Source organism: Marmota monax, unplaced genomic scaffold (genome assembly GCF_021218885.2).
Source record: "Marmota monax isolate L192 unplaced genomic scaffold, Marmota_monax_Labrador192_F-V1.1 WCK01_AAM20220418_F8-fsc00035, whole genome shotgun sequence".
Lineage (NCBI taxonomy): Eukaryota > Metazoa > Chordata > Mammalia > Rodentia > Sciuridae > Marmota > Marmota monax.
The window spans coordinates 7,868,212-7,892,797 of record NW_026691961.1 but is presented as its reverse complement, the minus strand read 5'-3'; the positions used below and the strand labels follow the sequence as shown (position 1 = coordinate 7,892,797).

At 58.8% G+C, this 24,586-nt stretch overlaps 2 protein-coding genes across 14 annotated transcripts; both read right to left on the bottom strand.

Moving 5' to 3' along the window:
- Nucleotides 1-328: 328 nt before the first annotated feature.
- On the bottom strand, nt 329-17,873 carry Wdr90 (WD repeat domain 90). Of its 10 annotated transcripts, none has more exons than XM_046441403.1 (41): nt 17,783-17,873; nt 17,392-17,483; nt 16,881-17,057; nt 16,692-16,800; nt 16,349-16,519; nt 15,961-16,075; nt 15,802-15,869; nt 15,220-15,605; nt 14,604-14,672; nt 13,814-13,924; nt 13,597-13,742; nt 13,463-13,520; nt 12,405-12,523; nt 12,154-12,315; nt 11,940-12,070; nt 11,755-11,871; nt 11,098-11,333; nt 10,853-10,992; nt 10,489-10,619; nt 9,906-10,036; nt 9,461-9,622; nt 9,176-9,304; nt 8,770-8,885; nt 8,654-8,694; nt 8,277-8,450; nt 8,037-8,195; nt 7,638-7,738; nt 7,066-7,168; nt 6,750-6,871; nt 6,445-6,604; nt 6,165-6,355; nt 5,901-6,069; nt 5,667-5,778; nt 5,164-5,335; nt 2,791-2,913; nt 2,512-2,686; nt 2,271-2,401; nt 2,037-2,180; nt 1,413-1,532; nt 1,197-1,281; nt 329-730 (listed from the first exon to the last, which is right to left on the bottom strand). In XM_046441403.1, exons 1-41 carry the CDS (start codon nt 17,790-17,792, stop codon nt 510-512), a joined length of 5,589 nt encoding a protein of 1,862 aa, XP_046297359.1. In that variant the 5' UTR covers nt 17,793-17,873; the 3' UTR covers nt 329-509. The 10 variants fall into 10 exon arrangements, with proteins under 10 accessions (XP_046297359.1, XP_046297350.1, XP_046297334.1 ...); XM_046441394.1 differs by having other exon boundaries at nt 8,037-8,450; nt 15,220-15,435; nt 15,505-15,605; XM_046441378.2 differs by having other exon boundaries at nt 329-812; nt 8,037-8,450.
- Nucleotides 17,874-18,678: 805 nt separating this feature from the next.
- Mcrip2 (MAPK regulated corepressor interacting protein 2) lies at nt 18,679-23,952 on the bottom strand. 4 transcript variants are annotated; one of them, XM_046441330.2, is made up of 5 exons: nt 23,343-23,509; nt 23,132-23,261; nt 19,625-19,752; nt 19,275-19,376; nt 18,679-19,030 (listed from the first exon to the last, which is right to left on the bottom strand). In XM_046441330.2, the coding sequence occupies exons 1-5, from the start codon at nt 23,392-23,394 to the stop codon at nt 18,960-18,962; spliced, it is 483 nt and encodes a 160-aa protein (XP_046297286.1). In that variant the 5' UTR covers nt 23,395-23,509; the 3' UTR covers nt 18,679-18,959. The 4 variants fall into 4 exon arrangements, with proteins under 4 accessions (XP_046297286.1, XP_058434485.1, XP_046297302.1 ...); XM_058578502.1 differs by lacking the exon at nt 18,679-19,030 and having other exon boundaries at nt 19,037-19,376; nt 23,343-23,513; XM_046441346.2 differs by lacking the exon at nt 18,679-19,030 and having other exon boundaries at nt 19,365-19,503; nt 23,343-23,950.
- Nucleotides 23,953-24,586: the final 634 nt, after the last annotated feature.

Here is a 24,586-nt window from a genome sequence, read left to right as displayed (position 1 = left end):
AGCCTTCCTCCTGGCGTTCCCCTAGCGCCCTCACTTCCGGTTCCCACCGCGGTGCTTGAGGGACACTTCCGGCCCCGACAGCGCAGCCGCATCAGCGAGCCCTGCGGGGCAGAGGAGTCGAACTGTGCGGTTGCGCCACCACACGGGCGAGCCCGACACTGCAGGTGACGTGGGCGCAGGTTTGGAGACCTGAATGGCCCTCCTAGCTGGTAAGTGGAGCGACAGGGCCTTTGACTAGGAATTGGGCGGGCTGGGGGAGATGACTTCAGGACTGGAGTGACCAGCGAAGGTGAAAGATCGGGCAATAATGAAACAACGTAGCACAATGTAATAAATGTGCATGTTTATTTAAATTCTAAAAGACAGGAACATCAACAACTCCTTAGAGTAAAAGGCAACAGGTCTTTTTGTTTTTGTTTTTAGTGCTGGGGATAGAAACCAGGGCCTCATAACATGCTAGACAAGTCTCTGCCACTGAGCTACATCCCACGCCCTATTGTCTGTTCTGGTCACTCGAATTCAAAGGAGCTTGGTGCTGATGACTTAGAGTCCCAGCCTGTCCAGGCCATCTGGCTCTGCATGCCACGATCCCAACCTGGCTTTTCTGTAGGTGCCCAGCAGGCCATCAGGGACCTAAGACTGCAGTCAACTGCATCCATGGCCCATGACCTCCCACACCAGGATCTCATTGTGGGCAGCTGTGAAGAGCAGCCTGGCAGATGGGGTGAACCTGCACAGATGCACAGAGTCATCATGGCCAGTGAAGTCCTGCGCTACCCCTGACATGCAGTCCAAGAGCCTCAGTGTGCATTCTGTGGGTAGACAGCACAGGTGAGGAGGGCTAGGCAGTGCTCAGTGACCCCCAACCCTCCCTGGCCATGTCCCCAGCTAGGCATGGTGTTGGCATCAGGAAACCTGAGACCAGAGGGGTCAGGGCTGTAATCTCCACATGCTGGGGCCCACTGTGGAGGTCTTGGCAGGGTGAGGCAAGTCCTCCTTGGTGCTACAACTAATCTTCCACTCACACCCAGTGCCTCCCGCTCTGTCTTCTGAGCCTGTGACGCTCTGGGACAGGTGCCCTCACGCTGCTTCAGGAGTAAGCATCCTGAGGCACATGTAAGCTGCGTGTCTGGGAGGCAGGTGAGCCTGCCTGGCCCCACCTAAGACAGGCCCAAGTTTGTACCCACCACACTCACCAGCAAAGCCAATGGCTATGAAGCGTGCCCCTGGAGACAGGCTCAGGGACATGGCAAAGAAGGGCAATGACATCTTCTCCACTACCTGTGGGGCAGCCGGTGTGAGGCTAGGGGTCTTGGCCTAGGCAGGGGGCACTCCCGCTTGGGGCCCAACCCAGGCTCCCTTGACCCCATGGCCCTATGGGGCTGCTGGCCCAAACAGGTATATACACACACCTGCTTCTGGCGGAGGCTGTAGAAGACCACCTCTTCATGTGCACCGAGGCCCACGCACACCAGCAGTGCCCCATCCCAAGGGCAGAAGGCAGCAAGGGAGGGTGGAGGGAGGCCTGAGGCCTGAAGAGGGATGCAGCATGCTGTGGTGGAGTGGGCAGGCACTGTTCCCCCAACCCTCCCTTTTTTTTTGAGGGGGGGTACTGGGGATTGAACTCGGGGGCACTCGACCACTCAGCCACATTCCCAGCCCTATTTTGTATCTTAGAGACAGGGTCTCACTGAGTTGTTAAGTGCCTAGCCTAGCTTTTTTTTTTTTTCTGAGACTGGCTTTGAACTCACGATCCTGCCTCAGCCTCCCAAGCCACTGGGATTACCAGAATGTGCCACCACACCCGTGCCCCCCCACACACACACTTTTTTTGTGGTGCTGGGGATTGAACATGTGCATGTGAGGCAAGCACTCTACCAACTGACCTATGTCCCCAGCCTCCCAGCACCCTCACCACACTTTTTAATCTTTATTTGTTTTATGTTCTGTTAAGAATCAAACCCAGTGCCTCACATGCGCCAGGCGGGCACTCTACCACTGAGCCACAATGCCAGCCCCACCACTGGGATGCTTACCTCCAAGGTGGCAGGTGCTGGGAAGCTTAACCAGTCCAGGAGGTCGCAGCAATCCCGAAGCCAGTCAGAGGCCCAGACGCTGATCCTTTGGTCCCCGCTAGCAGCCAGCCACAGGTCTGTGCCCTCCACCCCTAGATCTCCATACTGGGAAAGTGAGGGCTGTGGGCACCTCCTGCCCCATGCACCACCCTCCTGCCCTGCCACAGCCCAGGACCCTCCCACAGCCTGCTCAACCTTTTTACTTGTGCTCTGGATGGTACAGATGGGGGCACCCTGGTGGTCACTCAACACACGAAAGGTTATCCCTGTGCGGAGGCGGCTCACAGCCACAACCCCATCCTTGTCTCCAGAGAGGATGGTTTGACCTGGGCCAGGTGGGAACATGGATACCTTGTGAGTCAGACCCCAACCTAGAGATCTGATCTGGGCCTGGGCAGGGGAAGCCACTGCTGCCCTGTGCAGTCCTGGTCCTCACCATCAGTGGAAAATGCCAGGGCCATAAGGGCAGCCCGGTGGGGTTGCATCTTGAGCTCCATTGAGGTACGGGCAATGCTGAATACGCGAAGTGTGCCATCGCTGTAGCCGGCCACCACCTGCTGCTGCTCTGGATGTCCACAGGATGGGGGGCTCCATGCAAGACAGAGGCAGCTCTGGACATCCATATAGGAGAGATCAGCACTACCCCACGGACAAGGCCAAAGTCAGAGGGAGGGCTCAGCAGGCAGGATGCATGGTGGCCTGGGCCCTGACATACCTGGTTCAGCACCTGGAACTGAATCACCAGCTCCATGCTGGCCAAGGACCACACCCGTACACTGCCGTCCTCACCCCCTGTGGCACAGTGAGACTCGTCTGGACTGAAGACCACCTCGTTCACCTGTAGAACCCAGGCAGCTGGGTCTGGGCCTTTCTTTTCTTTTTCTTTTTTTGGTACTGGGGATTAAACCCAGGGGCACCTAACTATTGAACAACATGCCCAGCCTGCCCCCCCACACTTTTTTAAATGTAACTTTTTTCCTATAGCTTTATTTATCTATCTATTTATTTATTTATTTGGGTACAGGGGATTGAACTCAGGGGCACTCGACCATTGAGCCACATCCCCAGCCCTATTTTGTATTTTATTTAGAGATAGGGTCTCACACAGTTGCTTACTGCATCACTATTGCTGAGGCTGGCTTTGAACTCATGATCCTCCTGCCTCAGCCTCCAGAGCCCATGGCATTATAGGCGTGTGCCATTGCGCCCAGCTACCTTATTCATTTATTCTTATGTAGTGCTGAGGATTGAACCCAGGGCCTCACATGTGCTAGGCAAACGCTCTACCACCGAGCCACAACTCCAGCCCTTATTTTTTATATTAGTGACCCTATCTCACTAAGTTGCTTAGGGCCTCATTAAGTTGCTGAGGCTGACCTTGAATTTTCGATCCTTTTGCCTCAGCCTCCAAGGTGGCTGAGATAACAGGCCTGGCCACTGTGCCTGGGGTGGGGCTGGGCCTTTTTGATCTAAGCTTCCAGGGTCAAGGCAAGAATACCCTTCTGCTGCCCAAGTCTGCCTGGTCCACTACACCCACATGGGTGGACCCCACATGCCCCTGGGACTTGGGATTCCACAGAAAACCCTGGCAGCATCTGAGACACAGTGATGTGACTTGTCTCCAGAGGGATGCAGATTGCAGACAAGCCCAGCAGACACCCCTGCTGTTGTGGTGGTCATGACAGTGGTGGCCTGCAGTGCTCAGCACACGTCAAGGCAGATAGCAGATGTGTCATCATGCAGCTGCCAGTTGGCAATTGAGATTTTGGAGAAAGGGTGGCACAGATGCCACACTCTAATGTGGCACAACCAAACAGCCTAGAGCTGAACCTGTTTCGGGTACCCGTGTGAATTCTTGATACGTCTCACCCAAGAGGACTCAGGGTGCAATAGCTCAAGAGGCAGAGGTCTGGCCTAGCACGCATTCGACCCCAGCTCAGTTCAGAAGAGCAAGAGTGGGCCCAGAATGTGGCCTCTGAGCCCTGCAGTCCCACACCACCTGAGTGCCACCAGTGACAACCAGCTCAGCTCAAAGACTCAGGACACACATGGTATGCCAATACACTGGAAGTACTTGGCCATAAAGTGGAAGCACTAACAATAGCGACAGCTGGGATGCACCTGAGGACGGGTGCTCAAGGAGGGAGGCTGGACACAGTCCACTCATAGGAACTGACCAGAAAGAGCACATCCATGTGGATAGAAAGCCAACTTGTGGCTGCCGGGGCTGAGAGGAGGGGAAATGGGGACACTGACAGGTATGAGGTGTCCTTTTGGGGTGATGAGAATGCTCTGACATTGAGTGTGTAATGACTGATAACTCGATGGAAGATGCTAGAACCACTGACTTTAATGGGATGATGGCTGGGTATGGGGTGCACACCTGTCCTAGTAACCTGGGAAGCTGAGGCAGGAGGATCCCAAGTTCAAGGCCAGCCTCAGCAACTTAGCAAGACCCTGTCTCAAAATAAAAAATAAAAAGGGCTAGCAATGTGGCTCAGTGGCAGAGTGCCCCTGGGTTCAATCCCTGGAACAACAACAACAAAAAAAATCAACTCAACCTCAGGCTGGCTGGGCACAATGGCACACTCCTCTAAAAGCAGATCCAACCAGACCCTGACCAGACCCTGACCCTCTAGAGACCCAACCAGAATAGACAACAACCCATCCAGAACTGACCCGACTCCGAGCAGACCTGACTCAGATCTGACCAAACCCTGACTAGACTCAAGCTGACCCAGCCAGAACCAAACCTAACCAGACCTGCCTGGCCTCCTACCAACCCCAGGCTTCAACTACACTGGATGGTGTTTGCACAGCCAGTGTGGGAGGTGCTGGGGCAGATGGCACAGGCCTTCAATAAGTGAGTTTAAGAAGAAAGGAAGGAAGGAAAGGTCTAGAAGCCTGCAGAGCACCTCAGACCCCTGCCTCACATAGGCACCACAGATTCTGGCCATCCTGAGGCTCCCTACTGGTCACTAGTGAGACATGAAACCTCAGGGGGCAGCCAGACAGGCTTGCTTCCCTGCACAACCTGCCCTACCGAGGTTGGAGACCTCTGAACATCTCAAGCCACCCAGTGGCTCACCTTGCTCCTGTGGCCGCTGACGAGGCGGGTGCTACTTCCCTCAGCCCAGCTGACATACCACAGTGTGCCAGCCGTGGTGCCCACGATGCCCATGTCCATGCTGCTGTCGAAGCTGGCACTCACCACAGCCCCATCCAGGGTCAGCTCGCGTTCCATGAACACAGAGCTGGACCTAAGAGCACAGAGACAAGGGGCAGCTGGTCTCAAGGCAGGAGATGGGAGCCAGCTCAGCTTGCCAGGTGAAAGCCGACAGCCATCATGTCTGAGGCCCAGCAGTGCTCCTGGGTGGAGATAGCAGCATGGAGCCTAGGGCTGTGGCCTCTGGGGCTCAGGTCATGTGCAGACAGACCCCTAGGTGACAGCTCTGCAGGCAGCCTTGCCTAGGAGTAGCAACGTGTGCAGGAGTGCTAGTGATGATCTTCAGGGCTACTGAGGACACCAGAGGACCCGCAGCCAGAACCCATGGGTACCGTGTGCAGCAGAGGCCCCCCCCCCCAGCTCACCTGGCACCAGAGCCCTTGCGTCTCAGCTCTGGCACGGCCCCCACGGACCACAGGCGCAGCCGTTTAGTGTTGCTACCACTGACCAGTCTCGAACCCAAGCACAGTAGCACCCCTAGGAGGCAGGGGTGGTCGCAAGCTGCCTTCCACGGGCCCCGAGACTGGAAACCAGGTCCCCCATCCCAGGGCTAGGTCTGAGCCCTTAGCCATCCAGGGGTCCTCCCATTGGGCACCTACCAATCTCGCCATCATCTGCCTCCCAGGCCAGGAAGCAGCGGCCAGCACATGTGTCCCAGACACAGACCTGGCCAGAACTGGAGCCACAGTACAGCAGGGGAGCAGCCCCATAGCAGAGTGCGGTAAGCTCCACTGCCCCCACCTCCTCAGGGACTGGCTCTCTGTGCATCTGGCAGGGCACAAGGGTGACTGTAAGTTAGGGATGTCCAGACTCCATCCCTGAAAACCTCTTGGGAACCTAAGCACCCGAGCAGGGCCTGGCACCTGGAGGTTCACGTCTGCTCCACGCTGCTGCAGGAACCAGAAGGCAACAGAACCTGTGCCCACGCAGGTAAGCTCACTGGCATCCCAGGGGTTAAAGGCCACACCATGCATGGACTCCAGGAGGCAGGCAGAGGACACGAGCTCATAGGTGGCTGTGCTCCACAAGGCCAGTGTGCAGTCACCATAGTCCCCTGGGGATGTGTGGGCAGCCATGTTGTGAACTCAGCCAGCCTCCCCAGGGTCCCAGGAAGTTCTGCGTCTGCCTACCCTACTCACTGACCCAGTGACACAAGAAGCTTGTCATCTGGTGAGAAGGCCAGTGCCTGCACGGCAGTGTTGTGGTGAAAAATGAGCTGCTGGCAGAGGCCCCCAGGCACATCCCAGATGCGGATCTGGCAGCGGGCGGCTGCGCTGCTGCAGCAAGATGCAGAAGCCAGGACCTGGTAGGTGAGAGGTGGGCGGTCAGTGGAGAGCATGCAGCAGCTGGCCTGCCCTATCTCTGGCAGAAGGGAGGCTGGGACAGGGTCCTTCCCACTGACTGGGCAACAGCCAGCTCTACTGAGCACCGTGGCCCTGGGCAGGCACCTGGGAGTTGTGGCTGAGAGCCAGTGTGGAGATCTCCTCAGGGTGGCCAAGCCAGTGCTTCTGGGCACCAGAGTGCAGGTCCTCCACCACCACCAGGCGGCCGCAGGTATAGGCAAAGAACCCTGCAGCAGGGAGAATGCCAGCCAGGGCCCCTGGGGTGCCTTCTCCCTGTCAGTGCCAGCAGCTGTGCAGGCTCACATTGACAGGTCCTGCAGCAGCAGAGCCCCCCCAGAGCTCCCAGCTGACAGCCAGCACTCATTTGTTGAGAGACCTGGCCTGGGATGGAGTTGGGTCCTGCCTGCACCGCTGGGCCTACCTGTGTCCGGCTTCCAGACCATGTTGGCCCGCCCGTTCCCATTGTAGCCCACCACGGTTCTCAGGTGCAGTTGCTTGGCACCCTCGGGAGGGAAGGAGGTGCTCTGAAGGGAAGCAGACCCAGATGCTGGTGCTCAGCACAGTCACCTGGACCCCTGACCCAAACGTGGGAGCTGCTCTGGGGGACATCCGGGCCAGCTAAAATTGGGAGCTGGGGACAGGTGGGGACCCCAGAAGCTCTGGGCGCCTAGAGCATGGGGAGGTTGGGGAGGGGCAGTGGTTGATAAGTGGCAGAGGGTGGCTAAGCAGGCCGCCACTAGGTCCATGCTTGTAGCAGAGGGATGAAAGGAGTGTGAGCGCAGGAAGGAAGAGTGTCCCTCTAGGAACAGGCCCTGGAAGTCCTGGGAAGGAGGGTTCCCAGAAGCCACCTTTTTTTTTTTTTTTAAAAACATGTTTATTATATTTATTTATATGTGGTGCTGAGGATCAAACCCAGGGACCTCACACATGCTAGTCAAGTGCTCTACCACAACCCCAGCCCCAGAAGCCACCTGTCTGCAGACAGGGCACAACAACCTCGGCCAGTGTGGAGGCCTTATAGCGAGCTGTGAAGTGCTTGTAGGAATCTGGGCGGGCTAGAGGCTGAGCCCTCGCTTCCTGGATGCTCCGGGTACCTGGCAGGGAGAAGAAAGAGGCCACAGGATGTTGTGCTTCCTCAAACCCTTCAGAGACTCCTCCCCTCACACAAAGTCCCATACACTGCTGGGCAGTGACAGCTGTGTCCCACCCAGCCCCATGGACATCCCAGCCTGGCCCTGGCTCTGCAGGTTACCGCATCTTTAGGGGGAAACACCCCAAAGGTCAGGGCCACCTAGGCCCCTTAAGGCCTCAAGACACTTGCACACTTGCGCCTGAGACTTGGTACTCTGTCACCAAGGGTCCCCACCCACCCAGCTGCTCTGAACTGCTTACTGGACCAGCTGTGGCAAAGGGGAGACATGAAGAGTCCTTGGGATCTCCTCACAGACCCCCAGGCCGCACTGCCAGCCCCACCAGTCTCCCTCTCCACAAGCACGGGTGGGCCCTGGCTCTCCTTGCAGAGCTCTTCCTCATTCGACATGCAGAACGTACCTGGGGGCAGCAAGAGGAAGAGGAACCCACACCACCTGCCCATCTGCACCTCCCTGGGGCCCCAGGACCCCTGCCTCTCACCATCATTGCCCTCAGGGGGCATGGCACACATGTCCAGCCTCGGTGGGGGTCCCTGAGATGGCACAGGCACCTGCTGCCGGGGGAGCCCGTCGGCCCCACATGCTGCACCCTCCAGCTGCCCGGGGAGCCTGTCGGCCCCACATGCTGGACCCTCCAGCTGCCCGGGACCTGGGCCTGGGGATGCAAGGAGCATGTGGTGTTCAGAGCTGGGCACAGCAGGGTCTGCCAGGGGAGGCGAGCCTCTGGTGGTGACGGGTACATGGATATGGGAGAAGAACAGGTGCCACTCTACCCAGTCTGCAGAAGGCCCCGCCCAAGCAATACCATGGTGCCGCAGGCATCCCCACACTGCCCTCCTGCAGAGCCAGACCACTCACCAACCTCATGGGCTAGGGGCACTCTGGGCATGCTTCGGCCACTGGAGGCAATGAGAGAGGGTGTCAGGGGGGCCAGCGGGAGGCCCAGCTGGATATGGTCAAGGGCAGACACTTGCCTGTCAGGGGTGGCCAGGACATCCCAGAGAAAGATGGCGTCCCCCACGCTGAGTACATGCTGCTGGTCTGGGGTGAAGGCCACAGCCTGCACTGGCTCTGAGTGGCCAATGTACACCTGGGGGCAGTGGGTGTCACATTCAGGGACCCTGACTATGGCCAGAGAATGACTGTGCTCCTAGTATCTCAACCTGGCAGTGAGCCCCAGACCTGCAGGGCCAGAGACTAACAGTCAATCATGTGACATTAGGCCTTGACAGGCAAAATGAAGGTCACCTTCCCTCCCATCCCCTACCCGTCTTATCCCTAGAGAACACTGCTCCACTCCTCCTAGGCCCACAGGGGTCTCCCCAACCCCCTGTGGAGGCTCCCAACAGCAAGGGTCTTCTGCCTGCCCATAGCACCCACCTGGCAGCTGGAGTCAGCCTGTGTCCAGTAATTCCACACCCTGATGGCCCGGCTGGTGGCTGTCAGCAGGAAGTGGGCATCTTCACTGAGGGCCAGGGAGGAGCAGGCTATGGGACGGACACTGGGCAGCTGCAATAGAGAATTCTTGGAAAACACCCCCTCATGGTGGGGCGGCAGGCAGGCTGGAGCTTCCCCTTCTCAGAGTGCATCTGTGGCCCCCTGCCTGGCTACAGGGGCTGTGGGAACAAAGGGAAGCGAAGGCCAGGCCACAGCCCCAGGGCTTACCTCCCGGATGGTGCGTCCTGACAAGGCATCAAGAACCACAACCTTGTCAGATGAGATGGACACCAGGAGGTGGCCCAGGGCTGCAGGCCCAAAGCAGATGGCCACAGCCCAGTCCAGGTGGTTGCTGGCCAGATCCAGGGTGCTGACATCAACCCGCAGCAGCTGGGGGTAAGAGTGGCTGTTGGTCTCAAATGAGCCAGGGATGGAGGCAGCTGGAGGCACAGACCTGGGTACCCAGCACCACCCCCAGACAGGAGCCCTGCCTTACCAGGACACAGGGCTGGCTTAGTAGTCCACTTGGCTCAGCGACATCTCTGCCCACAAGTGTAAGGGAAGCTAGAGCTCGCTCCCGATGACCTTGGCCTTCTGCCTCCCCCATGAACCCCTTTGTACTCCACACCCAGCCAAGGAGAGCCCCTGGGCCCACAACATCCTGCAGACTCACCTCGTTCAGGGAGGCTGAGTCCATGACTGTCACTGTGTACTTAGAGGGGCCCACGAAGGCCAGCAGGCGGCTGTCCCCACTGACTGCCAGGGTATTGGGGCCTGGGTGGGCATCCTGGCACACCGCGTTCACTGTGGTGGCACAGGGCAGTATGTGGGGAAGCACCTTGGGCAAATGGGCCTGAGGAGGTCCACCCAATCCTGACCCAAAGGACACCAGCCAGGGAGAGCAGCATGTTCCACAAAGGCCTTGGCCTCGGGCAGAAGAGCACCCAGAGGCCAGCACACCCCAGGAGGGCTGAGGGCCAGGAATGACCAAGCAAGAGCTCTGAAAGCAGAGTCCCAGGTCCACAGGGAGGCAGATGCCTCCATTAGTGCTAGAGCCCACCTGCAGCCCCAGGTGATCAGCTGTCTGTTGCCTGGGGCAGGACAGACGCAGACCCTTCGGGTGAGCTTTGAACCTAGCCCTTGGTAGGGGTCTAGATGAAAGGTTCTGGGAGGCAGCCATGCGGGGCCTGTGGGTCCTGAGTGTCTGGGTGCTGGCCTCCTAGGAGGACCTGCCTAAATGGCGCTAGGAGCCTCACCTGCTACACAGAGGACGGGGCACTGGGAGACAGCACAGCTGTACTGGGCCAGGGAGCCCTGGGAACAGGAGCTGAACAGGAAGTTGCCATCGGGGGTGACAACCAGGCCAGTGATGGTTCCATGGTGACACCTGTACCACATGAGAACAGCCACTGGCCTCAACCCTAGGAACCCAGCTAGGATACAGGAGCCCAAAGAGCCACAGAGGGCAGAGCTCTGGGTACCACTGGCCTTCCTGAAGAAGGCCCTCCTCCATCTGGCCAAACCCCCACCCAAGGGATCCCACAAGCCACCCCAGCTTCCACTGTGGGGTCCCTGTGGGGTCCAAGTCTCTCAAGGACTGGCAGCTGGCCAGGCACTCACGTGTGTTCTGCCAGGACCCCAGCTGTCTCCAGACTGAAGGAGCGCACAGCCCCGCTGCTGAAGCCACAGAAGACGGCTGGGCTCTTGGGGTGGAGGGCAACAGCACTGGGGGCCTCATCAGAGGACGTGCAGTCATACAGCTGGAAGGCAGAGGCCACTGTGAGGGCCCACACACTACTGGAGGACTAAAGGCCTTGTGGGCATCCATCCCCTCCCTGCCTAGCCTGCCTTTGGCCGCTTCCCACCTGCCGTAGGGTGGCCAGGTCCCAGATGCGGACAGTGTGGTCCAAGGACACAGTAGCCAGCTGTCCACGGCTCTGCTCTGTGGAGATTGCCAGCACGGGGGCCATGTGGGAGCGTGCCAGCACAGTGTACTCCTGGGATGGGATGTCCAGGAAGCCCAGGTGGCCTGAGGAGGTGGTGGACAGCACACGCAGGCCATCGGGGCTGAAGCAGACGGAGCTGACAGGGCCTTCCTGCTCTGTGGGTAAGGCAGGATCAGCAATTGCCAGGCCCACTGGTACCAGAGCTGGCCTAGGCAGATGTGCCACTGTGCTGCCTGGCACAGAGGTGCCGGAACAGATAATCTGCTCCCCATAGGCCAGGAGGAACAGCTTCCTTAAGACCACCACTACTGGACCAGATGGGGCCAGGGCTTTGAGGCTACTTTCCCCCTCATCCCTGCCCTGTGCCCTTCTGCAGAGCTGGCCTGCAGGCGTCAGTGGACCCCATGGCTCAAGACACAGCCCCTGGTCCCTTAACTCCCTGTCTAGCCCAGAGACAGCACTGCCAAAGTGAGAGCCAGAGGACCTGCCCTCACCCACAGGACTCCAGTGCCCTGAAACCCCACACAGGCCAGGGTCTCATTGAGCAGGTACAGCCAACACACACATGCAGCCCACCTGCCTCCAGGAGCAGTGATGAGAAGTCCAGGGGCCAGAGTCGCAGACAGCCGTCCTCAGAACCCACAGCGCAAACAGTTGGGGAGATGCTGAGGCTGCTGATGGCAATGCCCAGGCCTGCAGAGTATGGGCATTAGCACCTCTGTTGGCCTGAGGTCACTTCCACCAGAGCTGTGTCCACCTACCTGAGCTGAAAGTTGACTTTTGGGGCAGGGAGCTGCCAGGGGTCCGTGAGGGCAGCAGGCGGCGAATGCACCTCACAGCCATGCGCTGGTGGTCAATCTCCAAGATGTGGCCATTACGGCTGCACACATAGCTGCCCCAGGAAGTGACAGGTGAGGGAGGTCTGAGGGCACAGGGAAGGCTGGGTTATGGGTAGTGGGGAAGGGCAGGGCTCACAGTGTGTAGTCCAAAGGTGCTCGGTGACCATCCTGGGCCTGTACGAAGGCAAGGTCAGTGAGCTCCAGTGTACAGTACTCTCCCAGGTCCACGGAACAAGAGCGTAGCGTCCCACCACGCAGCCGCCACAGCCGGAGGCTGCCTCGCCCACAGGAGGCCATCCTGTAAGAAGCAAGGAGTAGTGAGCACCACCCAGGGGGCAGAGGGGCTGAGGCCAGGACCCTGCTCCAGTGCCAAGGACTGATTATTACCTGGTTCCATCAAAAAAGGCAACCCGGAAGGCCTGGATGTCAAGGTCAGTGTGCACCTTGGCGAGAACCACCACCTGGCCACCACGGCCCACCTGGCTGGTGCTCCAAGCCACCACCACCTGCAAGGAGCCCACGCTGAGCCCTGGGGCAACCCCCAGGGCCCCCTCTACTCCTTGAGGCCCAGGTGAGTCCACAAGTCAGCAGCTTTTCTCTTGTGCAGAAACCAGCCTGTGAGCACTTGGGTGGGGGATCAGGCCCCTACACAGATGCTCCCCAAGATGTAGCCAACTCTGGGACTTCTACAAGACAAGCCTGAGCTGGTATCACAGCCGTGTCTGAAGAGACAATAGAATGTGACCCGGAATTGAGTAAATGAAAAGCAAGAGGCAGCTGGGTGCAGTGGTCACTCCTTTAATCCCATGGACTCACTAGGAAGCCTGAAGCAGGAGGATGAAAAGTTTGAGGCCAGCCTCAGCAACCTGGCAAGACCTTGCTCAAAATAAAAATAAAAAGGGCTGAGGTATGGCTTAGTGGTAGAATACCTGGTTCAATCCCTGGCACCAAAAGAAGAAGAAAAAAAAAGAAAAAGCAAAGTCTTGCCAGGCAGGAGGCAAAGGAGCATGGTTTCCTAGGTTGCTTGGCTATTCTTTTTTTTCTTTTTTTAGTTTTGGTCCTTTACTTTTTTATTTCATTTCTAGTTGTCAACAAACCTTTATTTTTATTCATTTATATGCGGTGCTGAGAATTGAACCCAGTGCCTCACACATGCTAAGCAAGCATTCTACCACTGAGCCACAACCCAAGCTCCACAGCTTGGCTTTTTTTTTGAGACAGGGTCTCAATATGTTGCCCCGACTGGCATCAACCAATCCTCAAACCTCAGCCTCCTGAATAGCTGGGAGTATAGGTGCCACTGCACCTGGCTTGACTTTTTTTAAAAAAGAATGAGTGTTACTTTGATAAGTAAAAGTGGAAACGGATCTTTAGGAAGCACAAACTGGCTACAGCTCCTGTGTACTTGATGGGGCTGCCCCATCACCCTGTGCCGGGCTCAGTACCGTCCTGCCATGGCCATCCTTGCCAACGCCATAGAGAAGAGCTCCGCTGCCAGAAAAGCTGTGGATGTAAAACAGGGGTCAGCACCACCTGGGCAATCCCCCACCCAGCCCCAGCGTGGAAGCCTGGTGCCCACCTGAGGGAGTAGATGGTATGCATTGGGCTCTGGAACAGGGACAGGCATCCCCCAGTCTGGAAGTCCCAGAGCCGCACCACGCTGGGGGGCTGTGCCTGGGCTGAGGCCAGCAGTGCACTACTCCCATCCAGGGCCAGGGCAGAGACCTGGGGAGGCACAGGGTGGAAGGAGGATATGCAGCTGCGGGAGCAGGCCCACAGGCCCAGGCAGCACCCACCTTGTCTGTGTGGCCCAGGAAGAAGCGCTGCTCCCCAGTGTCAATGTGCAGGACAACAATGACGGCATGGCAGGGGTAAACAACAGACGTCCCATCCTTGGTCCACAGGGCCTAACACACAAGGACCAAGGACCACAGTCACCAGCAGCACCCAAGGCCCCTCCTCACTGCCTGGAGGACAGCTTCATCTACCACCCAAGTCCAAGGAGGAGGTGGAAGGCCTGGTACACAGGTATGCACAGCACAGAGTACACCTTCCTCCATCACAAGCACAATCCATGACTGCATACATACAGAAAGGATGGCTAAAACATGCACGGCCTATAGTACCTGCCTGCAGTACAAGAGCCTGAGTCCAGGGGAGCTCAACAAGGGCCAAGGGCTGCCATGGGCAGGTGGTGAGCACTGCCTCCCCCAACTGGGGCTCTTCTCTGGTAGGCCCCCCTCACCTGTCAGAGCTCCACACAGCTGGTTGAGATCAGGGTGGGCCACCCTCATGGAGCAATAAAGGTGCAAACCAGGGCTCTTGGTCTTTGGAAGCACTTTAACCCAGCCATGGCTATCAGGCTTTGCAGAACAAACAGGGAACACCTAGGACCTGGAAACCCACGTGCACCCTGGATGTTCTAAGCATGGGTGGGCATGGCAGTGTTGGATATCTGGGGACCAAAGGGAAGCCCACAGAGCCTGCAGGGTAAAAGGACCTTGATGACCAAGGGGGCTGGGAATCTCTCCCCAGTGCTCAACTGCCCAACGAGAGTTTCCCTGGAAGCAGCCACAGGATCCTCACCCATTTGGTGCTGTGACCCCCAAAGCCAATGACACCCTTGAGCCTCAGAATTGGGTCTGGGAGAAAATGCTGAAACAGATAAATATGTAGTGAGATCCCAGGAGACATGCCCCATACAAGGCCTGACCCTCTAATGCTGGGGCTGTGTCCTGCCACTCAAGAAAAGGCCACCTGAGGTTGGGGTGCAGCTCCGTGGTAGGGCACTTGCCTAGCATTTGCAAGGCCCTGGGTTACATCCTCGGCACCACCAAAAGGAATAAGAAAAAGCCACTTGAGTCCCAGGTGGCTCCTACTGGCAGCTTCCCTCAGACTGGAAGCCAGGACCCTGGCTGCCATGCCAGACCCGGGAGCTCTGGGTCCTGCTTTCCCAAGCTGCCTGGACTGGGGTGTTACTTAAGACAAGTCCTTCCTTACTCTTTGTGAAAGACTGCTCACTGGACATGCACATAGGGGTCATGCCCAAAGCTGTCTCCTGCCACCTCTGCATCCTGCCAGGAGCCTGCATGAGCAGGGACACTGAAGGCAGGCTTGCCTGATGTAGCCATGGTGAGCCCAGGCTGGGCAGCTCCTTACCCATACCCCACCCATACCTTGCCTGCTCTGGATGGGCACTCACCTTGCAGGAAGCAGCATCAAGAGCCACAGGCATCTCAGTCGACTTGTGGGCAAGCACATGGCCATTACTGACCACTGTGTGCATGTCAGCAGCCTCTGCCCAGGCCGTGGGATCTTGGGTACTGGTGTTAAGGCCACTGACCCTGGGCACCTCTGAGTGCTCACAGGACAGGCTGGCTTCTGGAAGGAGACTGGGTGCTGAGGGAAACTGGGGAGGCTGTGGGGAACCAGAGCACATTGGTACCTTGGCGCTGCTGTCCCCTAGCCCTCTCCTGGGGGCACTCACGGCTGTGGGGCTGGGCATCTGGACCAATGGGGACACATTCTGCATGGGCTCTCCAAAGACCACTGGGGGAGGAGGAAGCTGTGATGCTGGCCCCAAGAAGACTGCAGCAGATAAAGAACCCTAGTGATTTTCTGAGCAGAATGACAAGATGTCTGCTGAGAGGGCTGGCAAGGGCAGGGTAACAACTGGCCCTGCTTGTCCACCCTGCAGAAGCCACACCACAGCAGCTGCTCGCCATCCCACTCCAGACCCTGGCATCCCCTCTTCCAGTGCCAAAGTTTGAGGCCCCCAGCCCACCTGCTGCAATAGGTGAATCACTCTTCTGGACCAGCTGGGAAGGCACTTTCGGGTTGTCCCTGGGAAACCTTGGTGGGCAGGTGGAGAGAGGGTCAGCCCTGCAGGCCAAGGGGCCACTTGCCCATGCCCAGGGCTTCCTCAGGAGGGCAGACTGCTCACCGGACATGCACGTAGCGGTCATGCCAGCTCTCCCCCTTTGGCACTGGGAAAGCCATTTCTCGAGGCACAGGGGTGACTGGCAGCTTTGCCCTCCGAGCCTCAGCCACACTGACAGCTGCAAGGAGCAGGGCTGTTGCAATCGAGGCAGGCTGGTCCAGCTACCTCTTCTAGCCCCAGGCACAAGTGCTTTGTCTGGCCACTGGCCCAGCCACTACCCACACCCTAGGCTACATCTAGAAATCGGGGGCTCTGGCCTCCAGCTGCACCAATTCAGAGCTCAAAGATGGCATGGTGCCCTGGTAGAAAACCTGGGGCTACTGGTAGGGATGGACACACAGAGGGAGGAGAGCCGACACAGACTGGGTGGGGTGTGGGGCCTGGCCCTCACTGGGGTCGAAGCACAGGTCGCTGGTGTAGAGGTTCCTGACCAGCAGGTTGGCACACAACCTGACACTCTTGAGATGGCCGTAGCGCCGGCTCAGGTAGACTGACAAGATGTCACACAGGTCGAGCTGTAGGCAGGTCCAGCGGGCACAAGGGGGGGCCACACCTGCTAGGTCTGCAGGATATATATCCAAGGTCAGCGCCTACCCTAGTGCAGCCCCCACTTCCACAGTGATGATCCTGTACCCACCCCAGACCACCAAAGCAGCCTGACTGGACCTCCACCACCCAGCTATTGGCTGTGAGGCTGCCCTTACTAGATCATTCACACTCAATCTTGGTATCACCTTTCCTGGATGTCCTAGCCTCAAAGACAAAAGGGAACTGCAGCCAAGTGGCAGAGGACCTGAACTCCTTGAAGAGGCTGGAGAATGACACACGGATGACCTGGCCATCCTGCTGGGGCACAGCAAGGGTGTGAGAAGGGGATGACAGGCTATGGTGCCCACAGGCAGCTCCCATCCCAAGCCCCACACCTGGGTGGACAGGTCCAGGTGGATGGCAAAGTGCTTGGTGGGCAGAGGCCGGAAGAGCACATACAGGTATCTCCCAGTTAGTCCCAGGGACTGGGTGCTGGTTTTGGGAAGCAGGATGTAATTGCTGGCAGAGACAGAGCCCTGGATGCGATACACGGTACTCTTAAGGGCCTTGTCCTGGACAAAGAAGGGAGCAGCGTCCAAAGGGATCCAGGGCTGGGCGCGGTGGCGCTCGCCTGTAATCCCAGTGGCTCAGGAGGCTGAGACAGGAGGATCCTAAATTCAAAGCCAGCCTCAGAAACAGCAAAGTGCTAAGCAACTCAGTGAGACCCTGTCTTTAAATAAAATACAAAATCAGGCTGGGGATGTGGCTCAGTGGTCGAGTGCCCCCGAGTTCAATCCCCAGTATCCGCCGACCCCCACCTCAAAAAAAAAATAAAGGGACCCAGGGAGCGCCCAGGAGAAGCGTCCACAACGAGGTTTCCCAGCAGGAGGAAGGCCCCGCCAGTACCATCACCACAGACACATCGCCCTCCTTGCTGGACCGCTTCCACTCGTCCACCCTGAAGTATCTGAAGATGTTGAGGAACGGGTGCTGCCACGCTGGGGGAGAGCGAGGCGGCTGAGGGCCTGGAGGGTATAGGGCCAGGGGGACCCTCCGCCTTCCCCAGCGCAACCACGGCGCGCACGGATGGGCTTCCGCACAGCAAGGCCGAGGCTCCCTCGGACAGGCTCCGAGTGGTGGGCGCGGGGCCAAGTCAGCGGCCGGGCCGGTAGGGCCCCTCGCCGGCTCCCGCAGCCCCAGGTACCCCGAGCCCACTGGCCCTGGAGCCTTCCAGACCGGGACCCCACCCCCCGAACCCGGGTTCCAGGACCCCGGAACGCCAGCCGCGCGCAGCTACCTCTGGCCATGGCCGGGCAGCTCGCGCTTGCCGCTTCAGCCGGCGCCCGCCCCACGCAGGGCACGCAGCGCGGCACCTAGCAACGGCCGCCTGGTAACGGCGCGTCACTTCCGCCTCCATGGCGGCGCCCAGGACCCACGTGATCTCGGGACCCGGCCCCCCTGGAGGCCAGAGCCTGCACCCCGCAGTCGCTCCCTAGGGCTGCGAAGGGCCTTCCCGCGAGGTTCTCCTTAGCCGCCACGCACAGGCCGCTCCTGCAGACCCTCCTGTGTGGCGGGACTGAGACGCACCCCACTACGAGTGGGGCTGCACGGGGCAGGGCCGGGAGTGGGAGGGAGGCTGAGCCTCACCTGGGCTCTGTAACCCTCTGGAGGGTCCCGGACAGCACCCGCGGTACTCCGGGTCTTCTTGCCTCAAGACGGGCAAGGTCACCCTTGACCCATCAGAAAGGCAGTGCTAGTTTCAGTGCCCAGGGGGACTCAGGTTCCCAAACAACCATGTTTGTCCCCACGAGCTCACTACCCACCCCTAGACCTGCAGGACATCTTTACCCAGTCCTTTTAAGTCAGGCCTGGTGGCCTCAGAGAGTGGGACTTGGCATCCCAAGACCTAGCCCCAATCTTGGGTGGCTAGATTCCCATTTCAGGGCCAGTTCTTTAGCCTCTCTAGGCCCTGTTGCTTTGGCAACAGTAAATGCCAACAGGAGAGCATTAGATGGGGCAGAGCTGGGTCTACAGACTTCCCAGCAAAAGGAGCTGGCTGAGGGCCCCAGGAAGACAGCTAGGTGAGAAGCCGAAGACAGAGTTGGACAGAGCTATAGCCCCTGCTGACCCAGAAGCACCAGAGTGGATGGCTGAAGGTACGCTTAGCTGACACAAGGACACCACACTCTCAAGTCAAGGCCACTCCAAAGGGCAGTTTCTCAACTTTATTAGCCTGCAGCTCTTCCCTGCCAGCCCCAGGGGCTGGTCCCTGGGCAGTGAGCAGGACTGAGGTCAGACAGGTTCCGCTTCTGGCCCCTGCCAGCTTGGGACAGCTGGGCCAAGGAACCAAAGGTACAAAAGTCCAAATGTGGCACTTCAGGTGAGGCCAGCTTCTAGCCGACCACAAGGTGGAGGATATCATGGCCTTCTCTGGCCAAGGGTCCGTCTTGGCAGTGTTCATTCCCAGGCAGCCACTATGAACAGCTGGTGATCCTAGCCAGGAACTGCTGTGCCCACCACTCGTCCAGGTCGATGGGCACAAAGTCTGTGGGCAGAGCAGAAGCTGGACAGTGACACCACCTTCCAGACTGGTCATTGTCTCTGCCCCTCACTCAGATTCCAAACATCAGGCATTGGGAAGAAGGCGTCCAGCTCAGGAATCCCCTCCCCAAGCCCCTGGCAGGACCCAGGTCAGGACAGAGAGGCTAAGGGAAGACAGTAACATGGAGTAGGGCTCCCTTGGGGTACGGGGTCTGGGAGAATTCCTGGGAACAGGGCTGGGGGCTCACTCTGTAGCCGGGGATCGGGTGTCCTCTCCACGTACTGCACAGGCCTTGGCCCACTCTCACTGGCCTGGCCACCATCCAGCTGTTGCTCCACCTGCTGCCAGGCTATAGGGGATGGGTGGTCAGGCTGAGCCAGACCCCTGGCAGCCCCTCCCTGCTGAGGGCCTAGTGGCCACCCTAGACTCAGGCCAGCATTGGGAGTAGGCAGTCTTCTGGGTGGTCACAGGACAGACTACAGAGAGCCAAGGAAAAGCACAGCCAGTCAGGCTGCAGCAGGCTGGAGGACCTGGGGTCATCCCAGTTCACCTCACTGGGACCCATAGCCCAAGACATACCCTCTAGCCCTTTGCTACCTTCGGACACAAAGCGGACATTCTCCTCGTGGGCCAGTGTGTAGGTCTCTTGGGTTCTCTCAAGAGATGGGGATGTGGTGAGGGGCCGACGGCCATTCACTCGATTGAACACAAGTCTTGGCCCTGGACTGTGGGAGGGAGGAGACAGTATGGTCAGTACCCATCCAGGCCCAGGTGCCACCTGGCAGAGCCCAAGGGCAGTCTTGGACCATGCCCACTGTTCCAGACCAGGCCCAGCCTGGCCCTTCCTCAACCACAGAGCAGTGGCCTGCAGCAGTTGATGGTGTAGGCCTCTCTTGCAGGCCCTGGGCAGTTCAGCTCACATCTGCAAACCTTGGTCCCAGGGAAGCAACTTTGGGTCAGGGAGGGATCACCAGCTGTATCCGATCTTGGCAGAGGCACAGCCAGTGCCCCTCTACACTGCCCTTCACCCCCACCAGACAGGCCTTCAACAGCCCAGGTAGACCTCAGTCATGAGTAGGTCTCTTCCCCAGCCCCACCTGGCAGGCGCATTTACTCCTCTACCTACAACTGATGTGGGAGAACAGACCTAACAGCTGGATGGTCTCTGCCACTCCCACTCCCTGGCTGCCCCCAGGCCCTGAGGGATGAGTACTGAAAGCCTGTGAGAATCAAATGGGGAGAGCGTGACCACAACCCAGCCCATTCCCCATGAGCCAGAGACAAGGGGCAATACAAGTGAGATGGCCCCCATGGCGCTGCACAGGGTGTCCAGGGGGCCACTGAGCAGGTCCCAGCCAGGCAGGCCCAGGGCAGGGCTGAGCCCTGTGCACATGATGCCCACACGAAGCCCAGGGTGGGGCCGTGGAGGGAATGGAGCCGCACCTACAGCAGGAGGTGGGAGCCAGAGTCCTGGGCTGCGCCTGCCGCTCCACCAGGCACTCGCGGTCCCGGGCGGCCTGCTCGCCTTCCTGGGCTCAGGTGCCCCACGCCGCTCTGGGTTCCTCCTCAGGTGAGAGGGGCACTAAAATAAAGAGGAGGGTCTTGAGGGGCGCAGGGTCCTGCCAGCCCCAGGGCCGGCAGGGTCTTGTTGCCACAGAGAACCTTAGATGTGCAGGTGGAGACTGAGAAGGGGCAGCGGCTCCTCCCCAACCTGGAGACTGCCTGAGCTTCTGCGCAAGCCGGGGCATAAAAGTCTGTCCTCCTCTTGGCAACCTCCCCTTGCCTGCAACCACCCCCACCCTGAAAGACTTCAAACACCAGGAAAGCTTGGAGATGGGACATCAAATTTTTAAGAGGAAGAAATGCAACTGGCCCTATGAACTACAAGGGATCTAGGTGGTGATGCTCAGGCTGATATGGGGGCCCAGCAAGGCAACCCACTACCCCACAGTTATATAAAGCCCAGGCTCTGTGAGGGGAAGAAACAGCCCCAGTGTGCACCTGTGAAGGATAGCCAACCTATATCAGCTTTTAGGAATGCTGTGCAGGCAAGTGCCAGCCCACAGACCTCCTCTTTTATCACTTCCTCTCATGTATCCCCTCTACCACTTCCAAGGTAGACCAGCAGTCTATTTTTTTTGGCCCAAGAACCTGGGCTGGAAAGAAGTGGGAAGGGGACAGCAACAAGATTCAGCAGTAGTCCTGGCCTCAGAGCTCACACCCCTGACCCAGTACCAACCCTCAAGCCAGCCTCCTTCATGTGTTCTTGCTGGCCACAGGCCCTACCTCCCCACCTCTGGTGGTCCCTGCATGCCCCCTACCACCCTTGGGGACAGGTAATCATACTGCCCCATTTTGTCTCCTTCTCTCTCAACAGGACTGCCAGAGGTGCAGATCTAGCTGGCCTGTCCACTTTCAAAGGCAATGCCCACATCCATGCCTAGCCTGAACTGGAGCCCATACATTTAGCAGGTCAGGAACTCTGGGACTGCTGTGTGCCAGCAGGACAGGCAGTGGCCACCACTGCCCTTCTCCCACAATTGGTCAGATGAATGATGGGTGGTCAAAGGTACTAAGCAAGGAAGTTGTGGGAGTGTTAGGTGGGTGATTTTGGAGGGTGGCCCCTGAGAAGAAGCAGGAGTGGGGGCCACATATGGAATTGCCAGAATCTCCTAGCCGAAGGACTAGGACTGGGTGCAACCCACTGACCTCAGAGGAAATGAGAACAGTGAGTCCTGCTCAGTCCAGCAGAACTGAAGGCCACCCCCCACCTCCGCTTCCCCCTCCAGCATGCCTGGCTTGGCTGACTAATGGAAAACCTCAGGTGTCCACACCACATCTGGTCTCCTGGGGGTCTATGCTCTAGAGAAAACAGCCAGTGGGCCTGGGGGTATCCCTTGCAGTCCTTACCCTCTTCCTTCCTGCCTCCTTGACACTGCTCCCAACTCTGCCAGGGACCTGCCCTTGCTGTCCGCAGCAATGGAGCCTTGGAGAGGAAGAAGCTCCCCCAGGTAAGAGGTGTGGGGTCCATCAGCCACTCCAGCCTACACCCCCTGACTGAATAACCACACGGTGGCTACACACTAGGGTGCCTCAGCTTCCTCCACTGGGTGGAACAACCAGGACATGGACTGATGTCAGCCAAATGTCCCCAAGACCCCACTCACCCCCTCCCCAGGGCGCACCTCTGGCCTAGGACACTTCCACCAGAGATCCTCAGCATGTCAATGTGTCCCTCAATCAGGAAGCACCCCTCTCCAAAAAGTCAGTCACCTGACCCTACATCCCTCCACCTGTGGATTCTGAGCCCCAGCAGCTGAGAGGGGCATGGAGACACAGCACCCCCAGCTGTAGCTAATCTGCAATTCTGGACCCCTGGGGGCTGTCAGTTCTCAGCTTGGAAAGCCCCCACCTCCTGGGGTGTGCCCCACACTGCCTCAGGGAGCCCTGAGCTGATCCTGTGCCACCCCCACCTGGGGCCTAGGCAGGAGCAAAGTCCACAGGCTCCAGAAGGAAACAGTGGAGTAAATTGAGCCAAAGGAGTAAAAGGTTCAACCCTGGGGGAGGAGGCTAACCTCCAGGTCATGGTCCCTAGAGGGCAAAGTGGCTGGGAACGAGCCTCCTTGGGGCACTGGGAAGGCGGCTGGTTAGGAAAGGAAGGAAGCTGTAGGCCCTAACGCACTGGGGCATTTGCTGGAAAGGAGGGGACTCCAGTGCCCCAGGATGTCTGGGGTGAAGGGCAGAGGACTGGGGCCTGGCAGGGCAAGAAGGAAACACGTGCACCTCTCCCACAAGGACACCCAGGAGACCTTGAGGGCCTGCGCCCTGGGCAGCTCTTCCCAGCCCTCGACCGTCCAAAAGAGGTCCGTCATACAGCCCAAGGTCGCCCGGCGCGTCTGCCTCTGCCACCCGGAGTCCCCTTGACCCACGAGGGGATCACAGGCCGGCGGGCCCCACGTGGCCAGGAGTGTCCGTGCTAGCCAGGCCGAGCCCTAAGGCCCAGCCAGGTGGGCGGAAGCACGAGCAAGCTAACCGGTGCGCCCCGACGGCGTCCACCGACCTCTCCCCAAGGTCACTCTCCAGGCCGCCGGCGGCCACGCTCACCTCGACAAGGGCCAGGGTCCGGGCTGCGGCGCCAGAGGCTGAGCCCGCGGGGGTGGCGAAGCCGGCGGCGCGGGCTGCCGGCATTTCAGGAGCTCACCGAGCCTGCTTTCCACCTGCTGCTGCGGGGGACCTACGGGCGCGGGGAGGGCAAGTCAGTAGCCGCGGGTCCGCGGTGCCCGCGCCCGCCCGCGCTCCCGCCCGCTGGGCGCACCTGTGCGGCGCTGTGCGACCAGCTTGCTGGGCCCCTTGGTGATGGTGTACATGGTACGCCTGCCCGCACCCAGGACCGCTCCGCCCTCACTCGGCCGCCGTCCCCGCCCGCCGGCCGGATCCGAACCCTCCGACCGCTCCAGTTCCGCGGCGAGGCGGGCGTGGCCCCTTTAAGGGCAGCGGGCGGAGCAGGGCAGAAGGCGGAGCGGCTCGTGCACGAACCCCCGCCCTTAAAGGGGCCGCGTGAAGGTGCCGGACTGGCACGTCTCACTGGCGGCGCTCCCAGCTGTGGGGCATCTGGTGATGATGCGATGCTGCAGTGCAGAACGAGGTCGGCGGTCTTTGCGACCTCCAGGCGGAGTCCTCCGTGAGCGGTGACTTAGCCCTTAACAGGAGAGAGGGCGCTCTGCCTTGGGTGCTAGGGAGCTTTACTGGGGGCCTCTCTGCATGGGGGTGGGGGTCTGTGCTGAGGGTATCTGTAGTGAAGGGGAACCTGTGCTGAGGGGTGCTCTGCACACGCTGGAAGCAAGGGAGCTTCTGCGTATGTTTGAAGGTCCTCAACCAATGCCTGGAGAGGTCTGGGCCGGTATTGGGAGTCACCTTCATCCTAGGGAGTCTAAGAAGAGAAAAGGGGTGAATTTAGCAGGGAATGGGAAGTAACAGTGCCCCCAGGTGGATGCAGGAAGCCTGGAGGCCCAACACCAGGTCTAAGCTGGGAAGGGTGGAGGAAGGTCAGCTCCACTCCAGCCCCAAGGCTACTCAGAAATCAGATCTTCTGTGTCCCTTGCTGGGCTGCCCCAGGTTGACTGAGGCAGGAGGATAGCAAATTTGAGGCCAGCCTGGGTAACTTAGTGAGACCCTATCTCAAATTAAAAAGACTGGGGATGTAGCTCAGTGGTAGAGCGCCCCTGAGTTCAGTCCCCAGTGCTGTAATGTGTGTGTGTGTGTGTGTCTCTCCACCTGGCACCTCTTTACTTGGAGTAAGAGTTTTTATAAATGTAATCAAGGCAGCGACTTCAGTATGAAACTATCCTGAATTAAGGTGGCCTGAGGGTTGGGGCCCTTTTAAGGGAGAGATCTGGACACAGAGGAAGGCTGTATGAAAATGGAGCATAGGGGCTAGGGTTGTGGCTCAGCGGTAGAGCGTTCACCTAGCATATGTGCAGCCCTGCATTCGATCCTCAGCACCACATAAAAATTAAAAAAAAAAAAAAATTGGAACAGAGACTGGAGCAATGTGGCCAT

Coding starts and splice junctions, on each gene's coding strand:
- Wdr90 (XM_046441359.1), bottom strand. Junction 16,801..16,880: donor ACCTGGACCTGTCCACCCAG/GTGTGGGGCTTG, acceptor GTGCCCCAGCAG/GATGGCCAGGTCATCCGTGT. Junction 9,623..9,905: donor ACTCAGCCTCCCTGAACGAG/GTGAGTCTGCAG, acceptor TCTTACCCCCAG/CTGCTGCGGGTTGATGTCAG.
- Mcrip2 (XM_058578502.1), bottom strand. CDS start 23,394: ATGTACACCATCACCAAGGGGCCCAGCAAGCTGGTCGCACAGCGCCGC. Junction 19,753..23,131: donor GGACCCTGGCCCTTGTCGAG/GTGAGCGTGGCC, acceptor TCCCTCCCACAG/TCCAGGGCCAAGACTTGTGT. Junction 19,377..19,624: donor TGTCCGCTTTGTGTCCGAAG/GTAGCAAAGGGC, acceptor CATCCCCTATAG/CCTGGCAGCAGGTGGAGCAA.